Source organism: Colletotrichum karsti (assembly GCF_011947395.1).
Source record: "Colletotrichum karsti strain CkLH20 chromosome Unknown Scaffold40, whole genome shotgun sequence".
Classification (NCBI taxonomy): Eukaryota; Fungi; Ascomycota; class Sordariomycetes; order Glomerellales; family Glomerellaceae; genus Colletotrichum; species Colletotrichum karsti.
In genome coordinates, this window is record NW_024065940.1 from 102,789 (window position 1) to 129,171 (window position 26,383).

The following is a 26,383-nucleotide window of genomic DNA, read 5'->3' on the forward strand; positions in this document are numbered from 1 at the left end:
CAGCTGTCGGTGAATAACCAGACTCGACCATAATCAGGCAGCAAGAGCACTTTTCCAACATGCATCCCCTCAAACAAAGACCTCAAATCATTCCTTCGGGCGATGCCCTGGGAAATGATGGCACTCTTCCCACCAAGCATGTCGCTCACAAGATCCTCGTACTCGCAGCCATGTTGACACGTCCATGTTGGCAGTAGCGAGCTGCTTCGTGGCTCTAAGGCAATTTTGTAGCCCATATCCGCGAGTCCGGATGCGAGGAGTACGTCTGCGACAAAGTTGGCAACAAGTGGAATACACTTCACTTCTTTCCCGTGTGTCTGTCCTGTGGCTATGACCTCCGTAATTTGGTCATCGTCATTAGCCAGGACCTGTGTCATCCAAATTTCCACCTTCTCTTCATTCACTGACCAACCGAGGTCTACTTGAGCATCCTGGGAAGAACCGATGTCACTTCCCTGTCCCAGAAGCTCTGTGTGACGTTTGCGAAGTATGCTGTATCGATGTTGGCCCCTCTGTTTATGGCAGCTTTCAGTCGACTGAGGATGATTGGTCGGATTATCGCGGTCGATAGGTAAATCGGTAAAATCGCGCATTCCGACTAAGTGTGGTGCCATAGGAATCCAATGAGGTGCCATTTTTGCGAATAGTTGAGCGACTGCTTAAGTTGAGATATGATAAACCGCTGGTTGTGATTCATCCGCTAACGGGGTAAAGCCTTTCGTCGCACTATGGCTTAATTGTGATGTTGATGTTTAATGCCGGCGGTTGAACGTGATACAACGAGTGATTCGCATCTCTATTTGGTTAATGATACCGAAGAACTTTGGGAGCTACCCTGTATAATAGTTAGATATACTGTGTCAACCTGGGACGCCTCAATGTTGGGTTTACCTCTGCTACCAGACAGGAATGAATTTGTCGGTGTCGGTAAGCACTCAAGACCCTCCCTATCGGAATAGGGGAGAGGACTAACTTAAATATCTTTCAAAGCCGCCCACTTTTAGGCTTATTGATCCGCTCCAGTGCTTTACCAAAGTCCCCCGGGCTGCAGGCATGGTGCAGCGTGCGAGGCCGATGTGATCCGCACCCGGAACCGTCTCCGGGAGTAAGCCTTACGGAGTGCATACCTACCTCCAGACCTACCGCCAGCTAAGTCAGAACGATCCGGCCGCCTTAATGAGATAACTCTGGTCAAGTCTGCCGACTCTTTTCGTTTGCAAAATGGTGTGGAAGTACAATATATTACCTCAAATATGTGGCGCTCAACTCCAATGTCTCCAAATTTGAAGAGGAAAAACGCCCTGCGCTTATGGCAAAGCCTCAGTGATTTTCAACGTTCTGACCAATCATATATGTTCAAGAATGCAGAGAACAGCCGACAATTTTCGAAATGGTCACATAAGATGACGAGGCGGCCATGGAAACGTCTTGGTACGTACTTTGAGGCAACCCTCTGAAGAGTTCTACTTGGGTGCCGATAGTAGAGCGCTCCCATGCTTTCTCTTTAGACGTTGCTCAGGTGTGTAGCAGCCTGATTTTCTGGCTGGTTTGCTGCCTGATAATATATCGATCTACCAACACCTAACATAACCTTGTATATACACGACACATGCATCGTGCGGTGCAGCTCATGGGTGGAATAGACCAGATCTTCGTAAAGTTGCAATACGAGAACTGGGAATTTTCATGGTGGTAAGTCGTAATAGAAAGATTATAGACAAGTATTACATGTCTCAGAAAATAAAGAAGGCCAGTTTCTTCGGCAAGCGCTTTACTATCCATCCATTCGCATTTCTAATGAAATACTCACGCATTGACGTCTGAGTGGTCACGAATCCAAAGGCTAGACGGCATCTATAGCAATAGCATTACAATGGAAAAAATGCGCTACCACTGTGTATCGTCTGGGTATTGAAATGCTGCAAAAGGCAACAATGTACTACTCTCGGAATCCTACATGAGAATCTGGCATGTAGTGCCTGGAAGAAAAGCTGTCAGATCTACGAAACGTCATTAACGAGCATGACACTCAAGATCACTTGTGACTGAGCAGAAGAGACAAAACAATTGACTCTAGGGATGAGGGTGGGTGTTTCGTCTCTTTCTGTTGGTTCTTAGAGCATGAACTAGTTGATTCTGTTGTGGAAACGAGCAAGGCATGAACCGTCACTAAGCTTGACACAATTCGTTCACTTCTAACTACTACCTCAACCGATATGCTTACTCAGCTAAGGTAGATTGCCTCCATACTAAGTGAGATGTTTTCTCATCTCGAAAAGGTACATCCTTCCGCGCCGATGACCTGATCTCCAAGATTCCATTCAGCATCTGGCTGGGGGAAACAACACTGATCAAATCATCAAACTTCCTACTTGTTTATGGGCAAAACGTAGCGCCGAAGACATGGCTCTGACATAGACATCTCAGGCTGGTGTCAAAGAAGTAAGGTCGTTGCACAACAAGCAAGTCGTTATCTCATGGCACTTCTGTGAGCCGGACAACAAGAATGAAGACGGCACGAGAGGTGTCTGTAGTCCTGCCCTGTCGCCACATCGGTTTATCTCTCACTTGGCTACCGATTTTTAGAATTGGCACCCGCCGCAGGCATCCCAAGCACCTCTGACTTTGAGTCTCTGCTCCCGGAACTCTCAGGCTACGCTCAGACTAGCCGAGAAATGTTCAACGTTTGTAGCGCCGGAACAGAAAATGTAAGCCTACGAAAATTTTCGATTGAAAGCTGCTACGGAATTTCCGAGAGCATCCATCGCGTTGATGGACCTGGTATGGCCCCCTGGGCCCCGAGCGGTGTGAAGTCTATCTCGTTGTAGATCGATTCGAAATACTCTCACAACACGACTGGACACTGAGCTACTAGAACCATTAATATCTCTAGTGAAAAGCCCCGGGCCTCGAGTAGTGGTGATAGTCCTAAGAACCGGAGAGCGGATATTGTCAGATGAAGATGGGGTTTCTGGGATTATGAGATTCTGGGATTACAAAATTTGTAGAGGATCATTGAGGAAACAGAGCATGGACAAAATAGACTTCGATCAGCGTGTTAAAATATTTAAATATAATCAAATCAAATCGCAGAGTCAGGGAAGGTACCTTTAGATCAGCAGAGCGGGTTTCGTGCTTTTTCAAGCTATTTGGTTTGGTAGGTCGACCGTCAACCTGCTCACCCTCATTCACCCTATTTTACCTCAGGCACCAGACACCAGGTGAAAAGGAGCCACTCTCACGGACCATTGACTACGTCGTGCGCGTCTAGTTGGCACTCATCGATGATGGAATTAGTATGAGCAATCTGGACATATGCAACGGCGATGTCAAGGTCAATGGGCTCAGTTTTAACCATTGGTAAGGGCAGTCGGAGAACCCTTGGCACTGTTCCGAAACTAGACACAGCACCGTCCTCGCAGACATTATTGGGACCCACGACAAGCCTTCAAGAAGCGGCGACGGACGTAACATTCATGCCAGTAGCGTCGCAAAAGCAGTTTAAGCCGCTATAGTATCATATCTGTCGTGGACCATAAAGAACTCACTATGTTGCAGGTGGCCACACTTCACCGATGGGCGTTGACTTCAGAAAAGGGAGTTTCAGCGATACGAGTACTGCCGATCAGCTGGGAATGCAAGTGCTCGGGGATGTCATTGGCGCGGCAAAGGCGGCGGGAATGATCATGTTTTGCTCTGCGAGCGTCGACGTCCAGGCCAGTGCCATGGACATGCTTCGCTGTCTCGAGGGCAGCGAGATCCGTATTCCGAGGACACGAAGAGGATCAACTACTATTTTCGGGCAACCAAGTGGCCGAAGCCAAACCGAGGTCGTCAGAACCTGTCAGGTACCACAACGGCTCGACGGTTAGTACCGCTCTCGCCGCCGGTTTGGCCTCCATGATGATGTACTGCGCCCAGCTGGCGTCTCAACATCAGGATGACAAAAAAGAGCTCGGGTTATCGGATGGGAAGACTACTTACGCCGAGCTAGCCGTGACACTCAGATAGCAACAAAATCTGAAGCTTGCCTTCGACAACATCATGATCTATTCCTGAAACAATCCTAAATACCTCCCAGTATGGGAAATTTTCAAGCACAGAGCGGAAGAAATGGGAATGAAAAGAATGAAGACAAATGGGAAGTGCTTGAGAGGCTGGTGACTCAACTAAACATTGGAATCAACTGACTTTTCGTTCATTATGTCACCAACTATTTCAGGACCGTCACGTCACATTCATCGATTCCTGATGTAGGCAGTTTCAATAGATTATAGTCATGCCAGACGGACTTTTGAACAGCCTGTGTGTGTCATGCTTCGCTCTCAAGCTCACGGGGGAAACCTTGGAAATATGACTTCAATTTGATGTCCTTCTTGTGCCCCCTAAGAAGCAGACGATGTGAAGTGCTATGTCCTGTGGTGATTACTGTTACTGTGCTTGTCGTGTTTGATGTGGCGAATCCAAAAGGATTCTTTGGAAATGCGGCATTGGCTCCAAAGCCCAAACGTTCTGGGCTTGGAGGCATGGAATACGGTTTCCGATCAACATGTGGTCTCTACTTCTCTGATTGGACACGGCTAGGATTTCCGTCTCGTCAAAGGTAGAGCTCTCCGAGGAGACCCTCAATTCGGCGCTCCGTCCATGAACGGTTAATTCGAGCGCTAGGAAGTCTGTGGATGGCCTCAGAGTTGTGCTCAAGAATATGATAGCCTATCGACCCGTGAGCGGAAGGACTGTGGGCATTTCGGCATCACATATGGTGAGTATGATTTTATCGATGACAGTCCTGAAAATCTCGAGAGGGGTCGACTCATTCTTGGCGGAAACCCAAACCATACATGTAGCTTAACTCGGCCTCGTCTAGGTTGAAATAAACTTGCGGAACCCCAATCGACTAAACATGCAAACCGAGGCACAGAGACCGAAATCGAATAAAGATGCTTTTAAGACGTTAAGGTTCTCTGCAAAATAGCTCACGCTATCGGACGCTATCAGCGGTGCAGGGACAAGGGGCATGACACATGGAATGGAATGACCTTGTAAGTGGGAACTGTCAAACACAGAGGTTCCACCGACGCTACTCGTGCAGTAGTTCGATACCTTTAATCTTCATGAACTGGAACGGCTCGTGTCTAATGGCAATAAACATGTTTGGCTTTCGAGTCTTGGTCAGAAAGTAGAGCCTGCTTACGCCAAGTGAAGCCATGTGCAGCTGGGCCGACCTTGACCGCGAGATGCTGGCGCCTGACGATGGCACCACTAGACGTATAGAGACGCAGTCTGGTTGCCGAGTTGCTGCACGTCTATGCGAACTGCTCGCCGGAATCGGCAAATTTAACATGAAAAGCCGTGTCGGTGGTCGAGGCGGATCCCCGCCGTCGGGTTGTTCGCATACTTACTTCATCCAATGACAGTATTGGATCCCGTCAATGACTGATACATTGTCAATCACCTTGGCAATAACCAAAGAAACAAACTGTCTGACAGCCTTCGCCAATGACCGATGTGGTTGTCTCGGCTAGAACTTCCCCCACCCGCAATGACTCTGGTCCAACAAGACCCCCCCATCTTCATCTTATCAGATCCGCTCTTGCATGATGCCAAGCTCAAGGCAAAATTTTTATCTGATCCGTCGCCAGCCGTGACCGCCAAGACGGCGCGATGCGATGAACGAGAGGGCCCTCGATGGAGCCCAGGGACGGGAGCTTGTTGGCCAGCACGGGGATCGACATTGCCCGCGCGCTCTACCCTTCGGCGCGGAATGCCACACCGGGTAACCACTCGCACTAATACGATGCCGTGTTCCCACCTTTGGTGGCCGTCGAACTGCCTCTTCTAGATGTCTACAGCCTGGGCTCTCTCGAAGACTACTCCCAACCAACGAGGACATGCTGCCAAGTCTTGTTCGGTGGACCTCTCTCGCGCAAAATCGGAACCGACACGATGTTGTTTGCAGGAAACCAAGACCGCCCAGCCCTGGCCAGATGAAATTTTCAAATCCTTTTTGCAGTGACTGTGCCGCTCGTATGTTCCCATAGGTCGTCCGATGCCGGTCGGATGTCCATCTTTTCGTCTAGAACGCTGCGAGATCCTTCTCGTTCGGTTCATGTGTTCCGTTGCATGTTGCCATGGGGCGAAGAACGTTACGTAAAGAAGACTCTGCATGCTCCCCTTCGTATAAGCTTCTTTCTGACAAGGACGTGTAGAGGTGGAACCGAGTCGCTACCTACATAATGAAGTTGCTCCGCCGTCCACCGTGACCTGCTCTCGTCGTACAGATCACCGCTCATCCCAAGCTCCCAGATACGACCCCTCTCTTGGCGCCTTCCACAGCAGTCTGCCACCATGAGCGCGCCCGCCGTCCAGTCGGCTCCTGCCGAGAGCCACAGCCAGAGCCAGAGCCTGGACGAGAAGAACCCCGGGAAGACGACGACCGAGATCAGCGCCGACAACTCTGAGTCCGACGACGAGACGACGGAGCCTCAGAATGGTGTCAAGAAGATCCAGGCCATTACGTCCACATGGTCGTACAAGGCGCTCATCCTGACCTATGTGCTGTATGTTGTGCGAACATCCGGGGCTGCGATGGAGCTAATGATGGCGATTCTAGCATCTGGGTCACTTCCTACACGCATTCCATGCAGCAGCAGATGAACAGCAACCTCGCGCCCTATGTGACCTCGTCGTTCCAGCGTCACGGTCTCACTGCGACGACTGGTGTCGTGGCTTCGATTGCCGGTGGTGTTTCCCAGCTGCCCTTTGCAAAGATCCTCAACGTCTTCGGCCGCATGGAAGGCTACATCCTGGCGCACGTTCTGTGCTGCTTTGGACTCATCCTGATGGCGGTATGCCGTAACGTGGAGACTTATGCTGCTGCTCAAGTAAGACCATGATAGCCTCAGAGGGTGCACAAGACTAACATGATATGCAAAGGTCTTCTGGACTGTCGGAAGTGGAGGTATCGGCTACATCCACACGGTCATCATCTCCGACACGACCTCGATCCGCAACCGAATGATCATCTACACTCTTAACTCGACCGCCTACATCGCCAATGCTTTCGCGGGACCCGTTGTCGCCCAGCTGTTCGTGGAGAAGAGCAGCTTCCGCTGGGCCTTCGGAGCGTTCGCCATCATCTTCCCGGCGTTCGGCCTGCTCATCACGGGCATGCTGTGGTGGAACCTGCGCAAGTCGTACAAGATCGGCAAGGGCCCGGAGCTGGTCAAGAGCGGCCGCAGTATCCAAGAATCCCTCATCTTCTACTTCAGGGAGTTTGATAGTAAGAACGACCCAAGACACTTATTCGCAGGATTCGGCTAACGAGGGCGCCAGTCGTGGGCATGCTGCTCATCATGTTCGGCTTCTCGCTCTTCTTGCTGCCGTTCAGCCTGGTGCGCTACACCTCCAAGGGCTGGACCGCCGGACACATCATCGCCATGATCATCCTCGGCATCTTCTGTCTCGTGCTCTTCGGTTTCTGGGAGAGGATGTACGCCGCGACCCCCCTCGTGCCGTGGAAGAACCTCAAGGACAGGACCATCCTGGGCTCCGCCGCCACCGCCGGCGTCATCGCCCTGAGTTTCAGCTCCTGGGAGTCGTACTTCTCGTCGTACCTCCAGGTCGTCCACAACCAGAGCATCAGCCAGGCAGGATTTATCGGCAACATCTACACCATCGCGTCTTGCACGTGGGGACCCATCGTTGGACTGTAGGTCGCTCTTACACGCGTGTGCATACGGGACGATACTGACGATTGCTAGGCTCATTCGCCAGACCAACCACTACAAGTGGATCGCCATGGCCGCGATCCCCGTGGCCTGCCTCTCGACCGGTCTGCTCATCCACTTCCGCACGCCGGACACGTATATCGGCTACGTCATCATGTGCCAGATCCTCAAGGCCGTCTCCGCCGGCACCATCATCATCTGCGAGCAGCTGGCCGTCATGTCCGTGGTCAAGCACAACGAGGTCTCCGTGATGCTCGCCCTCATCGGCCTCGCGACCTCGGTCGGCCGTTCCATCGGCCGCGCCATCTCCGGCGCCATCTGGACGAACGAGTTCCTGGACCTACTCAACAAGTACCTGCCCGCGGAGGCCAAGGGCGACGCTCTCACGATCTACGGCGATCTCAAGGTGCAGCTCTCGTACGCCTGGGGCAGTCCGATCAGGTCTGGCATTATCCAGGCTTACGGTGCTGTCCAGAGACACATGGTCATTTGCGGCGCGGCTTTCATGCCGTTGGCGCTTGCGTGTGTGTTCTTGTGGAAGAATGTCAATGTTGCGAAGGTTCACCAGACCAAGGGACAGGTCTTCTAGAGGGGCTTGCAGTATATGTGATATAATAATTAGGATATTTGATCCACATGTTTTCTGAACATGGAGGACAATGAATCTACGTTCATTAAGATGCAGCAGTCACTCATAGACCTTCTCCAGTATCATCTCACAGTGAACCATAAACTCTACATCCATAACAAAACCCAACCGCCCACTAGCTTTCAATGAGAAACTAATTTTATGGTTATTAATAAACCACTTAATAAGGACGCCGTCGTATCGTGGATTGACTCTTGCACGTGTATTCTTACACCGATGACGCTAATCCCTTCTAAGCTAGCTTCATCATACGTCCAAGCACCATACAGTGGAACCCCTTTTTCTTCTCTCACCACGTCCCGTCTCATTCCAGCAGGGCAAGGGACGGCCTCTGACTGTTCAAGGAGATATTTCGTGTATTTCTGACTGCTTTCTTGACTTGAGCGGCGCGATCAGAAGAACTGCATTGGAGAGTTTTCTTATCTTGTGGCACCCTAATCTTGAGTTTGGGCTGACGAAATACTCAGATCTGGTGAATCGAGCTCAACTCACCCCGCCGTCTCTCAACCCCGGCCTTCAACACAGCCATGGCCAACGTCTTCCGCCAAGCCACATCATGGCTCTACGCCGGTCTGGCCGTCACGATCCTCGGCACGTGGAGCCTCATCGTCCTCATCCTCCTCGCCGGCACAGCAATCAGCCAGGACCCAGGCCTCATCCAACTCATCGCACTCCCCTCCCTCCTCACCTTCCTCGTAGCCAAACTCATCGTCGCGGCCTCGGCCCCGGTGACATCCCGAGGGAACAGAAGCGGTAACCTCGCGACGTGGATAGCAACAGCCGACAACGGCTCGCCCCACGGCGCCCTCGCTCTCCTCCTCTTCTCCGTGACCTGGCTCCTCCACCTGGCCCGCATCGTCTTCATGTTCTTCCTCTTCACCCTCTTCGGCGTCTTCTACTTCTTCGTCACCTCCCTGGACGAGTTCAACAAGGAGGAGATGAAGGACGGCGGCGGCGGCGGCAGCGACGGACTGAACGAGGCGAGGCAGAACTTCACCACCGCCGTCGTGGAGTTTGAGGAGAAGCTCGGCTGGTCGTTTAGCGAGTCCCTGCAGGACGAGCCGTGGTTCATACTGCAGGTCGTGGCGGCGACGTGGGCCATGTCGAGCTTGTTGATGGTGTACGTCGTCGCGTACGGGTTCGGGGCGCTTCGGAAGGTCCTGACGACGCCGCTGGAGGCGTGGGCGAGGGGTTCTGAGGCGCCGGCGGCTGTCGAGGGGGTTCGGAGGGAAGCGGGGACGGCGGTTGTCGTCGAGAAGGAGAAAGTTGTGGTCCAGGGCGGAGGTGAGGCGACGAGTTGAGTAGGGATCACGTCGAAGGCAAAGGCGGAATAGGAGAGGGTCTTGAAGACAAACCAAAGACACCAGCGCATGGTGTCCTGCACCGAGCCGTCGCCAAGCCGGAGCGGTGAGGAGCCCGGACCGTGGAGCGGCGCGTGGACGGAAGGAGGGTCGTCTCCGGGTGGGTCCTCCGGTGCCTGCCTTCCGAAAAAACAAACGGGCAGGAGCAGGCTGCCGCCGCTGCTTCCTTTTGCGACTGGACAGCTTGCCTCACCGTCCAGGCCTCCATTGCTTACCTCGTCGTCGTCTCTGGCATCAATCAGCGCACGTGGTGCAGTGGTTAGCATTCTAGCCTCCCATCCTCCGTTGGGCTAGCTAGGGACTCGAGTTCGAATCTCGGCGTGCGCAATCTTTTTGTTTTGTCTGCATTTTTGCTATATGTGTGATGATTGGGTGGCTGGGATGCATTCAAATACGGTCTTGGGCATTGATTAACGGGGAATATTGCAACAGTTTCACGTCTTATGAGCTCTCAATATTATTACGTGTAGTCTTAATTATGTACGCGATGGATGAAGGCAATGTCAAGATGAACAATTTGAGCCACACATAATGTTAATAAATCACGAAGCTGCGCAGCGACATGGTCTAGCTACAGACTTGGCTCTCTGTTAATTACACCGTTCCCAATCTGCGCAAATGCTCAAAGCTTATTCTATTCAATCTATATGGTATGATATGCTACTTGGTTCCGTGTGCCCAACCCATCCAGACGCCATCCATCCCATTATCGTTCAATCAGTACTCCAGCCTCTTTCCGACTACACGACTCCATTAATTTCCACCCTCCAAAATACGACACGCCTCCGAAACCTGCGCCGTAATGTCCTCAATATACCCCCACGAGAACATATCAAAATGGTTCCCCTTCGTCACAAGACTCTTCTCGACATACCCCGGACAATACCCATCCCACCCCAGCTTCGCGTCCCCGCGGTAGACGTCAACAGGACTGATCCCCTCCCCGGGCATCGGCACGCAATCCGCAGCCTTCACAAGCACGGCCCGCGGCGGCCGGTCCCACACCACCTCCGCCGTCTCCTTGTCCTCCCGGCTCCCGTAAAACGACTTCTCCACCCCGTCCTCGCCCTCCCGCCTCTCGTACTCCACCCCGTTCCGGAACGCCGCGCCGCACTTGGGCATCCTCCACACCTTGACCATGCCGCCCGCCAGCTTCATCGCCTGCCGCGCCAGCTTCAGGTTCTTGTGCTCCGGCTCCTCCGTCTCGATCCACGTCCCGATCTTCACCTCCGACCCCACAGGCCACACGGGGTACACGCTGTCGATGACGACCATGCCCGCTATCTCCACGTCATCCCCCTCACCAGGGCCCTCGTCCGGACCGAGGGCGTTGGCCCCCGTGTTCAGCAGCCGCGCGATCTCCAGCGCCAGCAGCCCGCCCAGGCTCCACCCCCCGAGCAGGATCTTCCACTTCTTCCTGCCGTCCCTGGTCAGCGTGCAGGGGGCCATGGGGGGCCACTCGGGCGAGGCGAGGGTGCCGCGGATCATGCGCAGGTAGGCCCTCGCCATCTCGGGGACGCCGCCGTCCCAGGGGGTGGCGGAGTGGAAGCGCGGGTTGGCGATGCCGAAGACGGCACGGGAGAGCGGGGAGAGGCAGTGGTACGCGAAGGTGGTGCCGCCGCCGTCGTGGATGAGGAAGAGAGGGATCGCGGAGCGGGCGCGCGGCGGGGCGGGCTGGATTACCTCGCACTCTTTCGGGTATGTTGCGACGACCATCGTGGCGGCTGGGGGTGCTGTCGCCGTCTGGACTGGTGATGTTTCTTGGGAGATGGGTGGACGAGGTTGTCCGGACGAACTACCGCGGAAATCCCCCCTTTCCTGTGCCGTCGGGGTCGGCTCGCCGGACGTGCGGTCTGAGATGAAGGCCGAATGCGATGGAAGGGCAGAGGCCGGTGCGGGGTCGCCGCTCGAGATTCTTCTTGCTCGTGATAATGAGACGTCGAGGGAGGCTTCTCGATGAGTTCAAATGAGAGTAAGGAAGAAAAGCTGTAGAGAATCCGGAGGTTGAGTAAAAATGTAGGTTAAAAATGTAATACGGTATGTGAGATGAGTTGAGATGAAGAGCACAACGCAGTGACGTGCTTTGCGCAACGCCGCTGCGACCGGACCTGCGTCCAATGCGCCCGGCCAATCACAGCGCCCCGCGCGAGGTGGCGGGGCTTCCTCCGCTTCGGCGTTCGGGGGTTCCACTTTACTTTTCGGGGGTCGGGTCAGACCTCGGTGTCTTTTCTTCTTTAAACATCACATCGTCACCGAATGAAGAAATATCTCAAGGACGACGCCATTTACTTGCTTTTGGGCTGTTACGGAACACCGCAGAAGCACCAAGTCAATCATGTCTCTCACCTCATCGTCAAAGCGAGTTCGAAAAGCTTCACGCATCAGACAATAACAATCATGAGGTTTCGGGGGTCATCTTGCAATCTATCCAGTCTACAACGCACCACCTCCTACGACTTGGCCCTGGGCGTATACTTCAAACACAGCTTCTTCTTCGGCTTCGACGCGGAGTGCTTGTTGCGATCCACCGAGTCCTCCGGCACCTTGTCCATCCTCTTCCCGTTCTCGTCGCACAGATGGAAGTCGAACTTGGCCACGAACAGCGCCGTCGTGACGTACGTCTCCAATTTCGCAAACTGGCAGAATCGTCTCGTTAGTCAACCTCACATCGAGACAGTCAAGCGCAGAGACGGAAAAAAAGAAAAGACTCACCCTCATCCCCAAACACGGATGCCGACCAGCACCCCACCCGTTAAACGCGTGCGCGTCCCTCTTATCCTCCTCCCTCGGCGCCAGAAACCTCGCCGGGTCCCACCGGTTCGGCTCCTCAAAGATGCTCTCGTCGAAGTGCGTGTCGTCGAAGTGGTACACGGCGTACGAGTCCGCGGGGACCACCTCCCCGGACGCCCCGATCGCGATGTCCCTCCCCGTCCCGTTGTACCGGAACCCGCACCCGGTGATGGTGTGCCGGATCGTCTCCTTCAGCCCCAGGTCGATCACGGGGAACTCGGCCTCCCAGTCCTCGACCCCGAACCGCGAGAGCACGTCCTCGGGCGTCTCGTCCGCGCTCTTGCGGTGCTTCGCGATCACGCCATCCACTTCTTTTCTCACCTCGCCGTACCACTTCTCGTCCGCGCCCAGGAAGCAGAGCAGGTACGCCGCGTTGATCCCGCTGTTGATCAGACCCGCGAACAGCGCGCCCACGATGAACGCCACCATCTCGACCGTCGAGTCGCCCTGGTCCATGAGATACTGCAGCGCGTCCGTCCCCTCGACCCCCCTCTCCTTCCTCGCCTTGATCACCTTCTCCAGTATCATGTACATCCGCGCGCCGCTGTAGACCCGCCGGAAGTGGCCCACCGTCGGCGCCCAGGGGAACATGACCTTGGTCGCGGTGCTCGCGGCGTCGATGCTCTCGAAGATGCGCAGCGTCTGCACGAGGAGCGCGTCGTCCTCGGCGATCTCGTCGCACCCGACCATGCGCATCGTCAGCTGGAACACGAGCCGGTACATGTCCTCGAAGGGGTCGCTGATGCCGTCGGCGCGGGCCGCGAGGCGGGTCGTCGTGTCGTTGGTGTCGTTGACGAGGGAGGCGAGGCGTTTCGAGAGTTGTTCTTTGCGCAGGAGGCGGACGATGTTGCGGTTGAACTTGCCGGCGAAGGAGTCTTCCTCCGACGAGTTGGAGGAGACTTCGATGCGCGGGGTGGCGTTGAAGAGGGCGCCGTAGCTGGATGATCGTCAGTTCAAAGTCCTCGGCCAGGGTTCGAGGTTCTCTCACCCCTTTGTGAAGTCCAGATCCCGACTCTCGAAGAAGACCTGCCGCCCCTGCTCCCCCGACAACCCCACGATCCTCATCTTGCCAAAGTAGAAGCTCCAGTTCCCCGAGCTCCCGAACCGCCTCCCCTCCGTGAGGAAGTTGCCCCGGTCCGTGAAGAAGCGCGGCGTGCCCAGCACGGGGTACCCCTTGAACAGCTTCGGCGCGTTGCGGGGGAAGGACGGGCGGTAGGCGAGGAAGCCGACGGCGTAGGCGACGCCGGTGAGGAGCAGGACCCAGATGCTCGTCGGCCAGTTCTGCGGGTGCAGGGCCGTGGAGAGGGCTGTCGATATTGGCATCGTGTACGTCTCGTCGTCGTCGTCGTTGTGGATGTTGAGACTCGAGTTCAGAGAAAGAGTTTCTTGGATGCCCAGGCGTAGAAGAAGCTTGGTTCAGGTCCAAAGGAAGAGAGAAGACACAAACCCAAGGTGGCGGTAAAAGACGAGACGAAGGATAGATAGCTTTTTCCAACCCTCTTGTTCGGAACAGACTAAACTCGACTAAACCCTCCTTCGACGTCAGCGCAGTCGTTCACAAAACGCGCGCTAGGCAAGCCTCCAGGATGCAAAGATGAAAGCTTTCCCCTCATTTCAACTACCATAGTACGTCCACATACGAATGGGGGGGCAACCTAGTCACCTGGTCAAAGGGACCCTCAATCTCACCGTGGAGTTGAAAGACCGGGGGAGGGACGAGGGAACACGCAGGGACAGCTCTCCCAGTCGAACAATGACGAATACGATTTTCCCCATCGAGTCAAAAACCTTTCTACTCCCCATTCTAACCTACACCGCGTGTTTGCTTGACATGACGTTCCTCCCAAACACGCCCTTAACCTCTTTCTACCATCCGTAAGGAAAACCAATCACCAGCTGGGATTTACAAGCTTCATGACCGGGGGGGCAAGGAGTCCCCAAAGTTGGTGGGGATTGCCAAAAGCCGCGGATCCGCCGCTAGTCGGAGACGGTGCGCGGCAGATGGACGAGCCGAAGATGAAACTCTGAACGTTAAGCCGGTTCATTGGGGGCGGGCGGGCAGGGAACAAGGGACCTCGCCGTCGAACGAAAACACCGTCGGAGACTGGGGCTAAGCGATGTCGCGGAGGAGGAGGAGAGGCAGGAAGAAGACATGCGGCCAGTGAAGCAACGAACTTGCATCCAACCGAACCCTACCTACCCCGGCGATGCTGTGCAGCCGTCACAGCGCATACTTCCGGACGTGTGAATTGATTGGATCGAGAAAGCCAATTCAAACGAAGGGATTCAGGATTGTTCCCCCTATGTCGACATGGCTTCTTGGAAGGATGCTTTCTTTGGCGCCGTTGATCGTGATACTTGGCACCGGGATACTTGGCGTTGGAATGCGAGGATGTGTGTGGGGTTGCGAGGTGGGAAAAGCTCGGTTTGCCTCGTACTCCTCGCGTTGGCCCCATGATTCGTCTGAGGCGACCGCGCGAAGCTAAACAGCCCTCGGGTTGCCGCGCCCTAGGGATTTGGAGGAAAGGATCCGATGTTCGGGTTATGTGCGTTTTCCGTATGGGCCCCCAGTTCCGAGACATCGGTTTGCCGTGCCGGGGGAATTGACGGCTCCGGGACCCGAGGAATATCCACCTCGTACTCCGTGTTCGGCAGGTGGCTCTCGGATTGAGACAAGGTCTGGTAATAGTGACCAACCGCTTGGAAGACGTGATGATGTCTGCACAAAACTGTCACCTTCAAAGACATCATAAGCCAACTCCATGCCGAAGTGCGCTTTAGAAGTCCTTACTCGCTTGCAGAAGTAGCTATAAGCCTAGATTAATCTGGGTACTTCTTATCAGAGAGAATACCTTAATTTAAGCTCTTCAGGGGGCTTCTAGGGGCAAAATAGAGAGGTTATTCCAATCTTCTTATATTCTAGTTTTTATATTATTTATAAAGTAACTGAAGTATATAGGTCTTAGAGATCTAAGTAATAACTTTTGAAGCTCACCTCTGTACTTACGTCGAGCAACGTCACAGATTGATATGCCCCTGCACATTTAAGCCATGCAAGCTTGGGGAGCTCCCGTTGATAGCTCCAGCGTCGACATCACACGAGGTCAGTTTTGCGTGACTCGGCGAAAGCGGTTTGGTATAGCACATTATTGCAGACTCCATCCAGAGGAGTACGAAAGGGTATCTATCGTCTAACAATGCATGCTCTAATCAACAGACCACCCAGTCGACTTCATCTTTACACAATACACAAAACCACCAGGCCAGCCCAAACGCCATCAGCAAAGCTGAACACAATCCATAATCCAAAAAAAGCAATCTCACAACCCAAGACACCTCCCAGGAAATCTACTAAACAGCCTCCCAATCCATAGCCTCAACCATGAACCCGAACTCGTCCTCATCCACATCCTCCTCCATCGCCTCCTCCACCTCCATCCCCTCCACCTCATCCGCCCAACTCAACCGTCCCCCAGCCCCCGTCTCCTCCGCGACCCTCCTCTCCGCAACCGCATACCCCGCGTCGAACCCCCTGAAAACATGCTCAAACATCCGGTCCAGGTCATAACTCTCCAACGGCGCCGTCCCGTCCCTCGACCCGGCCTTGACCACACTCCTCGTCGTCCCCGTCCCCGTCTTGGCCACCTCCTCCGCGTACTTCCACCGATTCCTCAACTCCTTGGCGCGCGTGAGCTGAAACAACACATCCCCCTCCCCGAGCGCCGCATGCAGCGGATTCCCCGGCCGTTCCAACGCGGCCAGCACGTTCTGGTGATACGTATGCTGCTGCGTCCCGTTGCCCACCCGCGCGTCCCGCGAGACGGTGATCCCGAACACCCCCAGGAGGTGAATCAGCGCGCGCTCGAGGAGCATGTAGTACTCGTAAAAGTCGAGCTTGAACATGAGCTCCGCCTCGGCGGCGTTCGTCTCCCCCGCGTACAGCGCGTCCCCGGGCCGCGCGATCGCGTGGTGGTAGCCGTGCGAGAGGTAGGGCAGTTTCCACTTCAGCCGGCGCACGATCTGGATGTATCTCTTGAACTCGCGCTGCGCGGCGGAGGAGGACGGGGCGGCGGGTTTGAGCGTCGTCGATGTCGTGGCGGGTGTGGGTGTGGGTGTCGATGCGGCGGGCGTGGCGACCGTCGATGCGGTCCTGCTGCTGCCGCTGTTCGCTGGGGAGTTGTAGGCGTAGGCGTGGCCGTTCTTGGTCGGGGACGGGGGTTGCGGGACGGCGGGGATGATTGTGGAGGTTGGCGGCGGGCCCTGGCGAGTTCTTGCGTATGTGGACGAGGAGGAGGAGGAGGATGTGGTGAAGTTGGAGGGTTTGCCTCTGGATGCCCAGATAGAGTCATCGAGGCCCTTCTTCTTCGGTGGTCGGGTCATGGTGGAGGTCGGCTGCATCGTGTCTCGTGGGGGTAGCGTTTCCTTGCTCTACTTGCGTTGCGTGAGTCCTTTCTCTGCTTTCGTTGGTTTAGTCTACCGTCTGGAGTCGTCGAGAGGAAGAGAAACGAAGTTTGAGAGGTTAAGGGTTGAAGATGCTCGGAATCGTCGTCGTCTGGGTTAATCGGCGAGAAGCTCGTTTCGGCAAACGAATCCGGGGGGGATGGTTTCGGCGCCAATTGAACAATAAAGCCGTTTCAGAATACCAAAAATGCAGGATAAGTGTAATGCAGTCTCCCTTGCCGCCGGTCTCACGTCTTTGTTGGCTCAATTGTGCGGCCGGCCGAGCGCAGAAAGTGGTGGAATTGGATCGTTGGAGGGGAAGAGAAGGTTGGAAAGCCGATGAGGGGCGCAGTTTAAGGAGGCCCCCCGCCGCTGCAGGGGACGCGCCGAGCTCCACGCGTGTCAGCCGTTGGCGGGCCGCAGAATGACGCAGCCGCCCGGCAGGTGCCGCTGACGTCCCTTAGGTACCTAGGTAGAAAACACCAAAAACACGCATCACCATCACTACAAACACAATTGATGGTTTATACAATCGTCCTTCTGTATTGACTGTGTCGAAATCGTACTCGTACGTATTTCTAGGATATACAAGCTCAACAATGCCCCATCATCGTCTCAACAAATACCCTGAACGCCGGTCGCCGGTAGCACTGATCCAAGAACGCCTCCGTCAGCCTTCTGCATGACATTTACACCTTCTTCGTCGCCTTCGCCGTGCCAATATGGGTATTATGAACCTGTGTCGAGTTAGCCTTGTGTCCTCTCTCAATGTTCGATGCGCTCTTCTCACCTTAGTAGCAAATCGCAAACTAGTCAGAGTTTCCTTGAGATGAGTCTCCAACGGACTAACCATCACAAACATGAGCGTCTTGCTGTTACCCCCGAGAGAGTATTGCAGCAAGTGAGTCAGCTTCGAGTTGCGGTACGGAATGTGTCCGCTTCCCCTGCCGAGCGCCTCAATCACGTCGCCGAGACACGACAGCGACTTGTTGATGTTCTGTGTCTCCTTCATCCTGTCGCCCTCCGCCTGCGAGTGCTTGAGGCGTTCCGAACCCGCGAGATCCACCAGGTTCAGCGTGCCCTCGCAGCGCTCGCCCGTTGCCGAGTTGAACCCGACAAGCTTGAGGATGAAGACGCTGTGCGAGCGCGAGGAACGCTCGTTGGCCTTGGTTGCCGCGACGGACCGGTTCTTCGACGCCTCGTCGAGCATCATCTCCACCGTGTCGGCCGAGTCCAGGGACACCGTCTTGCAGTTGACGACTGTCGTCTGCTTTCGCATGTCGTCGTGTCGGATCTCGAGCTTGCGCTCCTTGCCACCCGACTCGCGGCTGTTCGGCGTCAACAGGTCGTTGAGCTCTTCGTTGTAAACCTCGATGAACGAGCCCTCCATCCTGTACGACCACGACTTCTCCTTCAGCTTCGTGACCGTGTCGTAGATCATGTGTGTTGCTCGCGGGATCATGCCGTCTTGCGAAGACATGGTGTGCGTCTTGCCGGAACCGGTTTGGCCGTAGCAGAAAATGCAAACATTGTATCCATCGAGGGCGCTCTGCACGAGCTGCGAGATCTCGTCGAACACGTCTTGGTTCTGCGCACTGGGGTCGAACACGCGGTCAAACTCAAAGTTGTAGTTCTTCCTCGTGACCTTGCCGGAGATGCTGTTGGTCTCTTCGGGTCCCGCAAGAGCGATTTCCGCCGAAGTCTTGTCGTCTGGGAACGTCACTTGGGCAGGCAAGCCTTCGGACGAGCTCAGGACGGGTCGCACTCTGCACATGACACGGATGTTGCCCTTGAGTTCCTGGTACTTGTTGAAGAGAATGCGACGCTCCGTCTCCTCCTTGATGAGCTTTTCCTGGGCAAACTCTGCGGCCTGAAGCGCCTCTTGCAATCTCGCCTCCATCTGGGTGTACGAATCTGATTGCGCCTTGCTGTCGGATTGAAGGTAGTCGACTTGACCGGCGAGGGAGTTGATCCTGCCTTGGAGTTGGTGGTTGGAGGACGAAAGCTCCGTGATTGTCGCTTCCAGACCCTTCTTCAGGCTCTGCTCGCGGTCCAGGTCGCCCTTGAGACCTTCGATGACCGCTCGCATTTCCGATACCTCGCGGTCCTTCTTCTGCAGGCTGAGGTGCAGGTCTTGCTGTTCGTTTCCGAGGCGCATTCGGAGATTCTCAACCTCCTTCTCTTGCTTGCTGCGCTCATCATCGAGCATGACTTTGTAGTGTCGCTCGAGTGCGGCCAAGGCCTCGCTCTGGCTCTTCTCCTGTCGCGCGACCTCATCCCGCAGTTCGCGTCGCAACTCATCCACCTCGTGGCGTCGCTTACGGGCTTCATCCTCTAGCTCATACTTGTGACTTCGTTTTTCCGTCTCTGATTCAATCGTCAACTTGGAAACCTGTTCTCGCATGCTGTTAAGCTCCGTCTGCAAGCTCTCGTTGCGGTCTGCGAACTTGTCTCGTTCGGCTTCGAGTTCGGATACTGCGGCAGTCAGCTCACGCCCACTCATGACGAAGCGGTCGGCTCACTTCTCTTCTTAAACATGGCGACGCGCTCGTCCATCAACTCCTTATCGGTAATCATGCTGTTCATCGAGTCCTGCACCTTTTTGAATTGCGAGTCGAGCTCGCCCAATCGTCCTTCGACATCCCAGGCTGCGAATTGAGTCAAGTTAGAATCTTTAGTTAAGAACATGAGTTTGTTAGGAGAAGGGGATCTGGCTGGGGATCTGGAAGCCTTGATCGACAGAATGGCGTCTTCGAGCTCGTTCATGTCGGCTCTCACTCGCTTAGAGTCTGGCGAAGGGGTGACTGGTTCGGTCATGCGACTGGCCTGTCTCTTCTTCGGCGACAGCTCCGGCGGTTTCATGGCGAGTCTGCGTGAGCCGCGCATCGTGACGTTGTCCGCCACCTGCGTGGTGCTCGCTGCTGTCGTCATGGAGCTGATGCTGTTCTCTTGGCTGCTGAAAACCACTTGATCTTCATCTTGTGTCGAGTCCGTGCTGGTGTCGTCCTTGATGGACAGTGCACCAAACCGGCTGCTGAGAGAGACTTCTCTACGACACGGCATCTGGGGTGCTGAGTTGCTGGGTTGAGTCTTGTTCAAAGAAAAATCTAAAGCGCCTTGAAACTTCAGTCGCTGAGATTGTTTGGCCGTACCGTGCTGTTGTGCCATTGGTCCATCAAAGTCGTCCTCTACTCGATTGCTGTGCGCCGTGCGAGGCCTGTTCATCGCGTTTTGGGTTCGGGGCCGCGGACCTCCGGAAACCGACTGCGCATGAGCCGACCGGGTGTTGGACAGCGAAGACTTTGACCGTTCATGTCTGCCGGGACCGACGCTGGCGGAGAAGTTGGTGTTGTTGGAGTTATATCGCGAAACTGCTGATGTCGATTTCTGTCGGTTAAGTGTGGAAGGGCCTTTGATCTGCTACGAGTCAGCATCGTACAGGACGATTTCGAGAAACGAGCAGCCAGCGGTACAGAAAGCAGCTCATCCCTGTCCCCCGTATCGTCCGTGATGTCCGCGATGCACGGTTCGCCGGTCCCTTGATGCATATCCGCGCCCAGCCAAAGCTGAAGGCCTCGGGTACTGCCGCTAGCGTTTTGCATGCCGAGCCAGACTTGGAGGCTTCCGGATGCGCTGCGGAAATAGGTCAAGGGAGCTGGAGACTTTGCTCGGGGTCGACGGTTAGGTGGCGGCGTGCTGGATCGGCCCTCCTTCTGATGCCAGTCGATCTGGTTGGAATGAAAAGAGAAGGCGAGCAGCAACTTCTGCAGGGTCGAAAGCCGCGGAGCCGCGAGGGCGACCGTACGCAACATCCATCGCGAGGCGCGGCAGAGATGAAGGCATATCCAGTGGGTGATTCGCAAGACATCGACGAGCGGGACGGCTCGGGTGACGGACGACTCCATCGCAAACGACCGGGCTGGCTGAGGGATGGGGTGTAGAGCGCAAAGACGAATGAAGACCTACCGAGGAAATAGTCTGCCCTCGCACTGAGGTTGACCTCGAGAGGCCAGACGTGGCTGCCGTTGTGTTGTTCTTCTGCGGGTATTCGACTGCCCTGTCGGCGAGGGTCTTTCTGTGTTTCGGGTCTGATATTTGCGCTGCAGGAGAGGCCGTCAGCGACTGCCTTTGTTATTATTCATGACAGGAAAGAACCAACCTGGCTGGGGAACATTGCGCTTGAGGTCTGCGAGCGAACCGACTCTCGCGCCTGGCGGCGGTATCATGGACGATTGCGCGCGCGAGTTATTTTGCGCTTCGCTCATTTCCGAGAGGCCGAGGCCAGAAGAGATACCGGGTCGGGGAAGGTTGCTCGGGGGTCGGATGACTGAGGTTCGGAACTGTTTTTTTTTCGGCGGCCTTGGTCAGTTGTGAATGTCATCGCGCGGAGGGTCTGGAGCGAGCGGAGCAGAGCGGACGCACCGAGTTCTCTGAGGCATCCATATTGATGATGCTGTCGACGCGGCGGGCGACAACGGGAACGATGATGTGTGATACGAGGAGCAGCGCTCCGGGTGTAGATGCTGAGGGCGACGACGGGACGTTGTGAAGTTGAAGCAAGGATGCAACGGCCGGGTCGCGAAAAGTGTACAGCTATGATTGAATATGGAGAGGGGTGTGGGTTGTGCTCAAGCTTCGTGGTGCCGTCTTTGCGGTCGGGTGGGTTAATTTGTTTGCTCCTCTTCCTAATTTGGATGCGTCAATCTGCTGGAGTGTTTATCTCGAATTGTGTACGCCCTGCTGCCGGGGCAACGACGTTGTGCAGGTTGTGCATGGTGCAGCATTCATTGTTACATAAGCCGTCATTACATAATATTATTCAAGCCTCAGGCCAAAGACGTCGGACTCCACCTTTCAGGCCGAAACCCCACTTATCCGTAAAGAGGGGCATCATCCCAATCGGGAAAGCGGTCACACACCTCAAATGCGCCCAACGCTCACACCACCAAAAGTGTGGCCTTTTTCACATGTCATCGACACCCGCGCCAGGCCGCACCATGACGTTGGAAAGCTCATTCGCTAGGTTGTGTTGCACCTGAGATTTGTGTCTCGACGCCCCCAACAACGCGGATTCCGTGCAAACAGGCCACGAAGCTATCCTTCCCGTGGAAGAGGCACACAACAAGAGGCCCGCGTTACACGGCTGTTGTTTCGAGCCTCGTCGACTTCTTCCGAGCTCATCCTTGACACCGAGTCCACTCCATTCGCCTCGACTCGCGCTCCAATCTTTCGGGACTATCGCATCGTCCGAGACTTGGATGCGACGGAGCTGATGCCGCCGTGATACCCTCCGAATATCCCGCCTCCGGTCTCCCGAACCCCGACTTACACCACTTTCGACCCAACAAACCTCAGTATCTTCATCTCGAAAGCAAATCGCAACAATGGAGAAGTTCAGCCAGTTTCGCGATAAAGGTGAATACCTCCGACAAGACCATCCCCGCCTCCAACGGCGCTGACAATCCACAGGCTCCGGCATATCGCCCTTCATCCCCGTCAAGACGCCTCTGTCTCCCCTCGCCGCTGTCTTCCACTCCTTCCTCTTCATCATCCGCCTCCCGCTCTTCATCACCTACGTCGCCACTTACTTCCTCCTCCTCCAACACCTCCCCTTCCTCCCCGTCGCCGCCCGGAAGATCCTCCTCTGGGGCATGATGGGTATCCCGGGGATATGGTGGGTCGATCTCCAACTCGACGGCGTCCGACGCGGTACCCTCGCCGAGCAGCCCCCGCAGCGCTTCCCGCACCCGGGCTCCGTCATCGCGGCGAACTTCACCTCCCCCATCGACGCGATCTACCTCGCCGCCATCTTCGACCCCATCTTCACAATCTCCTACCCGAACACCCGCTCCGTCCAGCGCATCTCCCTCCTCCGCGCCGTCCTCTACGCCCTCTCCCCCATCTGCTTCGCCCCGCCCCAGGGCGCAAAGCTCACCGACCTCGCCGCCCTCCTCGAGCGCTACCCCGACCGTGTCGTCGCCGTCTTTCCCGAGGGCGCAACCACCAACGGCAAGGGCGTCCTCCCCTTCACACCCAGCCTGCTCGCCGCGAAACCAGATGTCCACATCTTCCCTGTTAGCATCAGGTACACTCCCGCCGATGTCACGACGCCCGTCCCTGGCCGCTGGTTCAAGTTCCTCTGGGACCTGCTGTCCCGGCCCACGACATGCATCCGCGTCCGTGTCGCCGAAAGCATCCTCAACTCCTCGGCAGCTCAGACCAATGGCGTGTCGTCATCTTCGTCCGCTGACAGCGGATCCGCGCAACGACGCATGGGAGGCGAGCCCTCGACGCTTTCGACCGAAGAGCAGCGCGTATTGGACAAGGTCGCGGAAGCTCTTGCCAGGCTCTGCCGTAATAAGCGCGTCGGTCTCACGTTGCGGGACAAGGCGGCGTTCGTCGACGCATGGAACGGGCGGAAGAAGTAAAGGAGAGAGAGGGACTCAACCTTTTCGAGCTAAGAATCAAGCAGGGCGGCAGCAGTGCTTTCATGATTTTCGCGGGTATTGCATAGCTAGGAGCTGGGGGTCGCCTTGATGCGCCGTGTTTCAAAATCGACGAGTGTGAGAGATGAAAAAGGCAGGCATGAGCGGCGTCATTTGACGGATACCGCTGTGTAATCGTGTACGTTCAGGAGCTTCATATACCACGGTTCGGATTTTTGTCAAGCGCATACGCAACACCCGACTCTGCAGCCCTCACAAGCCAGACCGAGCCAGGCCAACTCACAAAATGCAATGCCGTGACGAATGACCACAAACAAAACTCCGATTTTTGGACTACCCTTTTCCGAAGCCGTACAAGAAGATGGTATAACAGTGTAGAACTCTAGAGAAAAAACGTATGCCCCACCGCCCCCGGAGTAAACCAAAAACGAAAGACAGCCCTCTCCTCTCTCCTTTTTACAACTTGCCGTCCGTGACGCAGCCCGAGCTGGCGTCGCTCACGAGCGAGGAGTACTTCTTTAGCGTGCCCTTGCTGTACTTGGGCGGCGGCGCCTTCCACTCGGCCCTCCTCCTCGCCATCTCCTCGTCAGACACGTTCGTGTCGATGACGCGCTGCTCCGCGTCGATGGTGATCACATCCCCGTCCCGCACCAGTCCGATCGGCCCGCCCTCCATGGCCTCGGGCACGATGTGTCCGATCAGGAAGCCGTGCGAGCCGCCGGAGAACCGGCCGTCCGTCAGCAGGGCGACGTCCTTGCCGAGGCCGGCGCCCATGATGGCGGAGCTGGGCTTCAGCATCTCGGGCATGCCGGGACCGCCCTTGGGCCCCTCGTAGCGGATGATGACGACCGTCTTCTCGCCCTGCTTGATCTCGTTGCGCTCGAGCGCCGCGATGAAGCCGTCCTCCTCGTCGAACACGCGCGCCTTGCCCTCGAACCGCAGGCCCTCCTTGCCCGTGATCTTGCCGACCGAGCCGCCCGGCGCGAGCTGCCCGCGCAGGATCTGGATGTGGCCCGTCGGCTTGATCGGGTTGCTGAAGGGCCGGATGATCTGCTGCGAGTCCGGGAAGCCCTTCATGTCCTCCACGTTCTCCCTCATCGTCTTGCCGGTGACGGTGATGCCGGAGCCGTCGATGAGGCCCTCCTTGAGCAGGAACTTGAGGAGTCCGGGGGTGCCGCCGATGTCGTGCATGTCGGCCATGACGTACTTGCCCGAGGGCTTCAGGTCGGCCAGGAAGGGGGTGCGGTCGGAGACGGCCTGGAAGTCGTCGACGGTCAGCTTGATGCCGACGGAGTCGGCGATCGCCAGGAGATGGAGGACGGCGTTGGTGCTGCCGCCGAGGATGTTGACGACGACCATGGCGTTCTCGAAGGCCTGGCGGGTCATGATGTCGCGGGGGCGGATGTCCTCCTTCAGGATGTTCTTGATGGCGGCGCCGATGGTCTCGCACTCGGCCTTCTTGGCGGGGTGCTCGGCGGGGCTGCTGGAGGAGCCGGGGAGGGTCAGGCCGAGGGTCTCGATGGCGGTGGCCATGGTGTTGGCGGTGTACATGCCTCCGCAGGCGCCGGAGCCGGGGCAGGCGTTGCGGATGATGTCGAAGCGCTGCTCCTCGGTGATCTCGCCGGTGATGTACTGGCCGTAGGCCTGGAAGGCAGACACAATATCGATGGACTCGCCGGACTTGGAGCAGCCGGGCTGGATGGTGCCGCCGTAGACCATGATGGAGGGGCGGTTGACGCGGCCCATGGCGATGGCGACGCCGGGCATGTTCTTGTCGCAGCCGGGGAGGGAGACGTTTCCGTCGTACCACTGGCCGTTCATGACGGTCTCGATGGAGTCGGCGATGATCTCGCGGGACTGCAGGGAGTAGCGCATGCCCTTGGTGCCCATGGAGATGCCGTCCGAGACGCCGATGGTGTTGAACTGGTAGGGGATCAGGCCGGCGTCCTTGACGGACTTGCGGACGAGGTTGGAGAGGTCGAGCAGGTGCATGTTGCACGGGTTGCCCTCGTACCAGACGGACGAGATGCCGACCTGCGCCTTGTTCATGTCCTCCTCGGTGAGGCCCGTGGCGTACAGCATCGCCTGGGAGGCGCCCTGGGACTTGGGCTGAGTGATTGTGGAGGAGACCTTGTTGAGCTTCTGGTCATCGGCGCGGCGGATGGCGGTGGAGGAGAGGAGGCGGCTGTTTTTTTGGGTATTGTTAGCAATTGACCTTTACAAGACCGCCAATTGGGGTTGGGGAGGAGCTTCGTACGCATTGCTGCTGGCAAAAGAGCGCCTCGTCGTAGCTCTGAGAGCTTGCGACTGGCGGGAAATGGCTCTTGAGAGCATTGTGTGGAGGGTATCACCGGCGAGGACGCCCCGGAGTAAAAGCGAGTGCGGAGAGGAGGGGAATGTGGATGCTCGAGATGTCTTGCGTCCGTGTCAATTGAGTCGAGCTTCAACTGACTTCCTGGCTCCTTTTCTGTCGTGTTTTTATAGTGTCGACAGGTGAGTCACGGTAACAAGTGCAAAGACCTGAGATCACAGGGACAGTCACAGGGACACGGCGCACGAGAAGTTGAAGATGGATTTTGGGGTTTGAGCAGCGCCGGCGGCCCCCCGGAAATTTGGGCGATGTCGGCTGCGTAAAAATCTGGAGCTCCCCGCCGGCCGCTCCCCGCATTGAAATAGGAATTCCCTGATTGGCTGGCTTGGGTGGTCCCGCCTTTCTGAGGTGAGCCGGTGTAGGAGCTCATTGTGACGGTGAGCCAAGGTGAGGAATATCTCCTTGCATTCACCTTCTTCTGATGAGGTCTTTCTGGTGTGAGATGGTATCGTATATCTGACGTCTGTCGAATGTGTCTATGTTTCCAATGAGGCCATTCAGAACAGTACTGACTGCTGCATTGCCCTCTTCGGGAGGTGCTTATTCCCGTTAAGCCCGCGGCGGCGTCCGGTCCCGGATATGACCCGCTTTTCAGG

At 56.0% G+C, this 26,383-nt stretch overlaps 8 protein-coding genes across 8 annotated transcripts; 3 read left to right on the forward strand and 5 right to left on the reverse strand.

Annotated features, from left to right (window-relative positions):
- Positions 1 to 6,348: 6,348 nt before the first annotated feature.
- CkaCkLH20_10385 (uncharacterized protein) lies at positions 6,349 to 8,319 on the forward strand (the record flags this gene model as incomplete). Its single annotated transcript, XM_038893099.1, has 5 exons — positions 6,349 to 6,560; positions 6,614 to 6,884; positions 6,937 to 7,282; positions 7,336 to 7,711; positions 7,764 to 8,319. The coding sequence occupies 5 exons, from the start codon at positions 6,349 to 6,351 to the stop codon at positions 8,317 to 8,319; spliced, it is 1,761 nt and encodes a 586-aa protein (XP_038741509.1).
- A 587-nt stretch (positions 8,320 to 8,906) lies between these two features.
- CkaCkLH20_10386 (uncharacterized protein) lies at positions 8,907 to 9,680 on the forward strand (the record flags this gene model as incomplete). The annotated part of the gene is made up of 1 exon (XM_038893100.1): positions 8,907 to 9,680. One exon carries the CDS (start codon positions 8,907 to 8,909, stop codon positions 9,678 to 9,680), a length of 774 nt encoding a protein of 257 aa, XP_038741510.1.
- Positions 9,681 to 10,493: 813 nt separating this feature from the next.
- On the reverse strand, positions 10,494 to 11,456 carry CkaCkLH20_10387 (uncharacterized protein; the record flags this gene model as incomplete). Its single annotated transcript, XM_038893101.1, has 1 exon — positions 10,494 to 11,456. One exon carries the CDS (start codon positions 11,454 to 11,456, stop codon positions 10,494 to 10,496), a length of 963 nt encoding a protein of 320 aa, XP_038741511.1.
- A 734-nt stretch (positions 11,457 to 12,190) lies between these two features.
- On the reverse strand, positions 12,191 to 13,928 carry CkaCkLH20_10388 (cytochrome P450 6A1; the record flags this gene model as incomplete). The annotated part of the gene is made up of 3 exons (XM_038893102.1): positions 12,191 to 12,376; positions 12,453 to 13,467; positions 13,519 to 13,928. 3 exons carry the CDS (start codon positions 13,926 to 13,928, stop codon positions 12,191 to 12,193), a joined length of 1,611 nt encoding a protein of 536 aa, XP_038741512.1.
- Positions 13,929 to 15,881: 1,953 nt separating this feature from the next.
- On the reverse strand, positions 15,882 to 16,928 carry CkaCkLH20_10389 (uncharacterized protein; the record flags this gene model as incomplete). The annotated part of the gene is made up of 1 exon (XM_038893103.1): positions 15,882 to 16,928. One exon carries the CDS (start codon positions 16,926 to 16,928, stop codon positions 15,882 to 15,884), a length of 1,047 nt encoding a protein of 348 aa, XP_038741513.1.
- A 731-nt stretch (positions 16,929 to 17,659) lies between these two features.
- On the reverse strand, positions 17,660 to 21,563 carry CkaCkLH20_10390 (kinesin family protein; the record flags this gene model as incomplete). The annotated part of the gene is made up of 7 exons (XM_038893104.1): positions 17,660 to 17,707; positions 17,761 to 19,445; positions 19,493 to 20,387; positions 20,444 to 20,893; positions 20,937 to 21,070; positions 21,130 to 21,310; positions 21,393 to 21,563. 7 exons carry the CDS (start codon positions 21,561 to 21,563, stop codon positions 17,660 to 17,662), a joined length of 3,564 nt encoding a protein of 1,187 aa, XP_038741514.1.
- Positions 21,564 to 22,354: 791 nt separating this feature from the next.
- Positions 22,355 to 23,398, forward strand: CkaCkLH20_10391 (vacuolar protein sorting protein vps66; the record flags this gene model as incomplete). Its single annotated transcript, XM_038893105.1, has 2 exons — positions 22,355 to 22,385; positions 22,440 to 23,398. The coding sequence occupies 2 exons, from the start codon at positions 22,355 to 22,357 to the stop codon at positions 23,396 to 23,398; spliced, it is 990 nt and encodes a 329-aa protein (XP_038741515.1).
- Positions 23,399 to 23,872: 474 nt separating this feature from the next.
- Positions 23,873 to 25,750, reverse strand: CkaCkLH20_10392 (dihydroxy-acid dehydratase; the record flags this gene model as incomplete). The annotated part of the gene is made up of 2 exons (XM_038893106.1): positions 23,873 to 25,601; positions 25,674 to 25,750. The coding sequence occupies 2 exons, from the start codon at positions 25,748 to 25,750 to the stop codon at positions 23,873 to 23,875; spliced, it is 1,806 nt and encodes a 601-aa protein (XP_038741516.1).
- Positions 25,751 to 26,383: the final 633 nt, after the last annotated feature.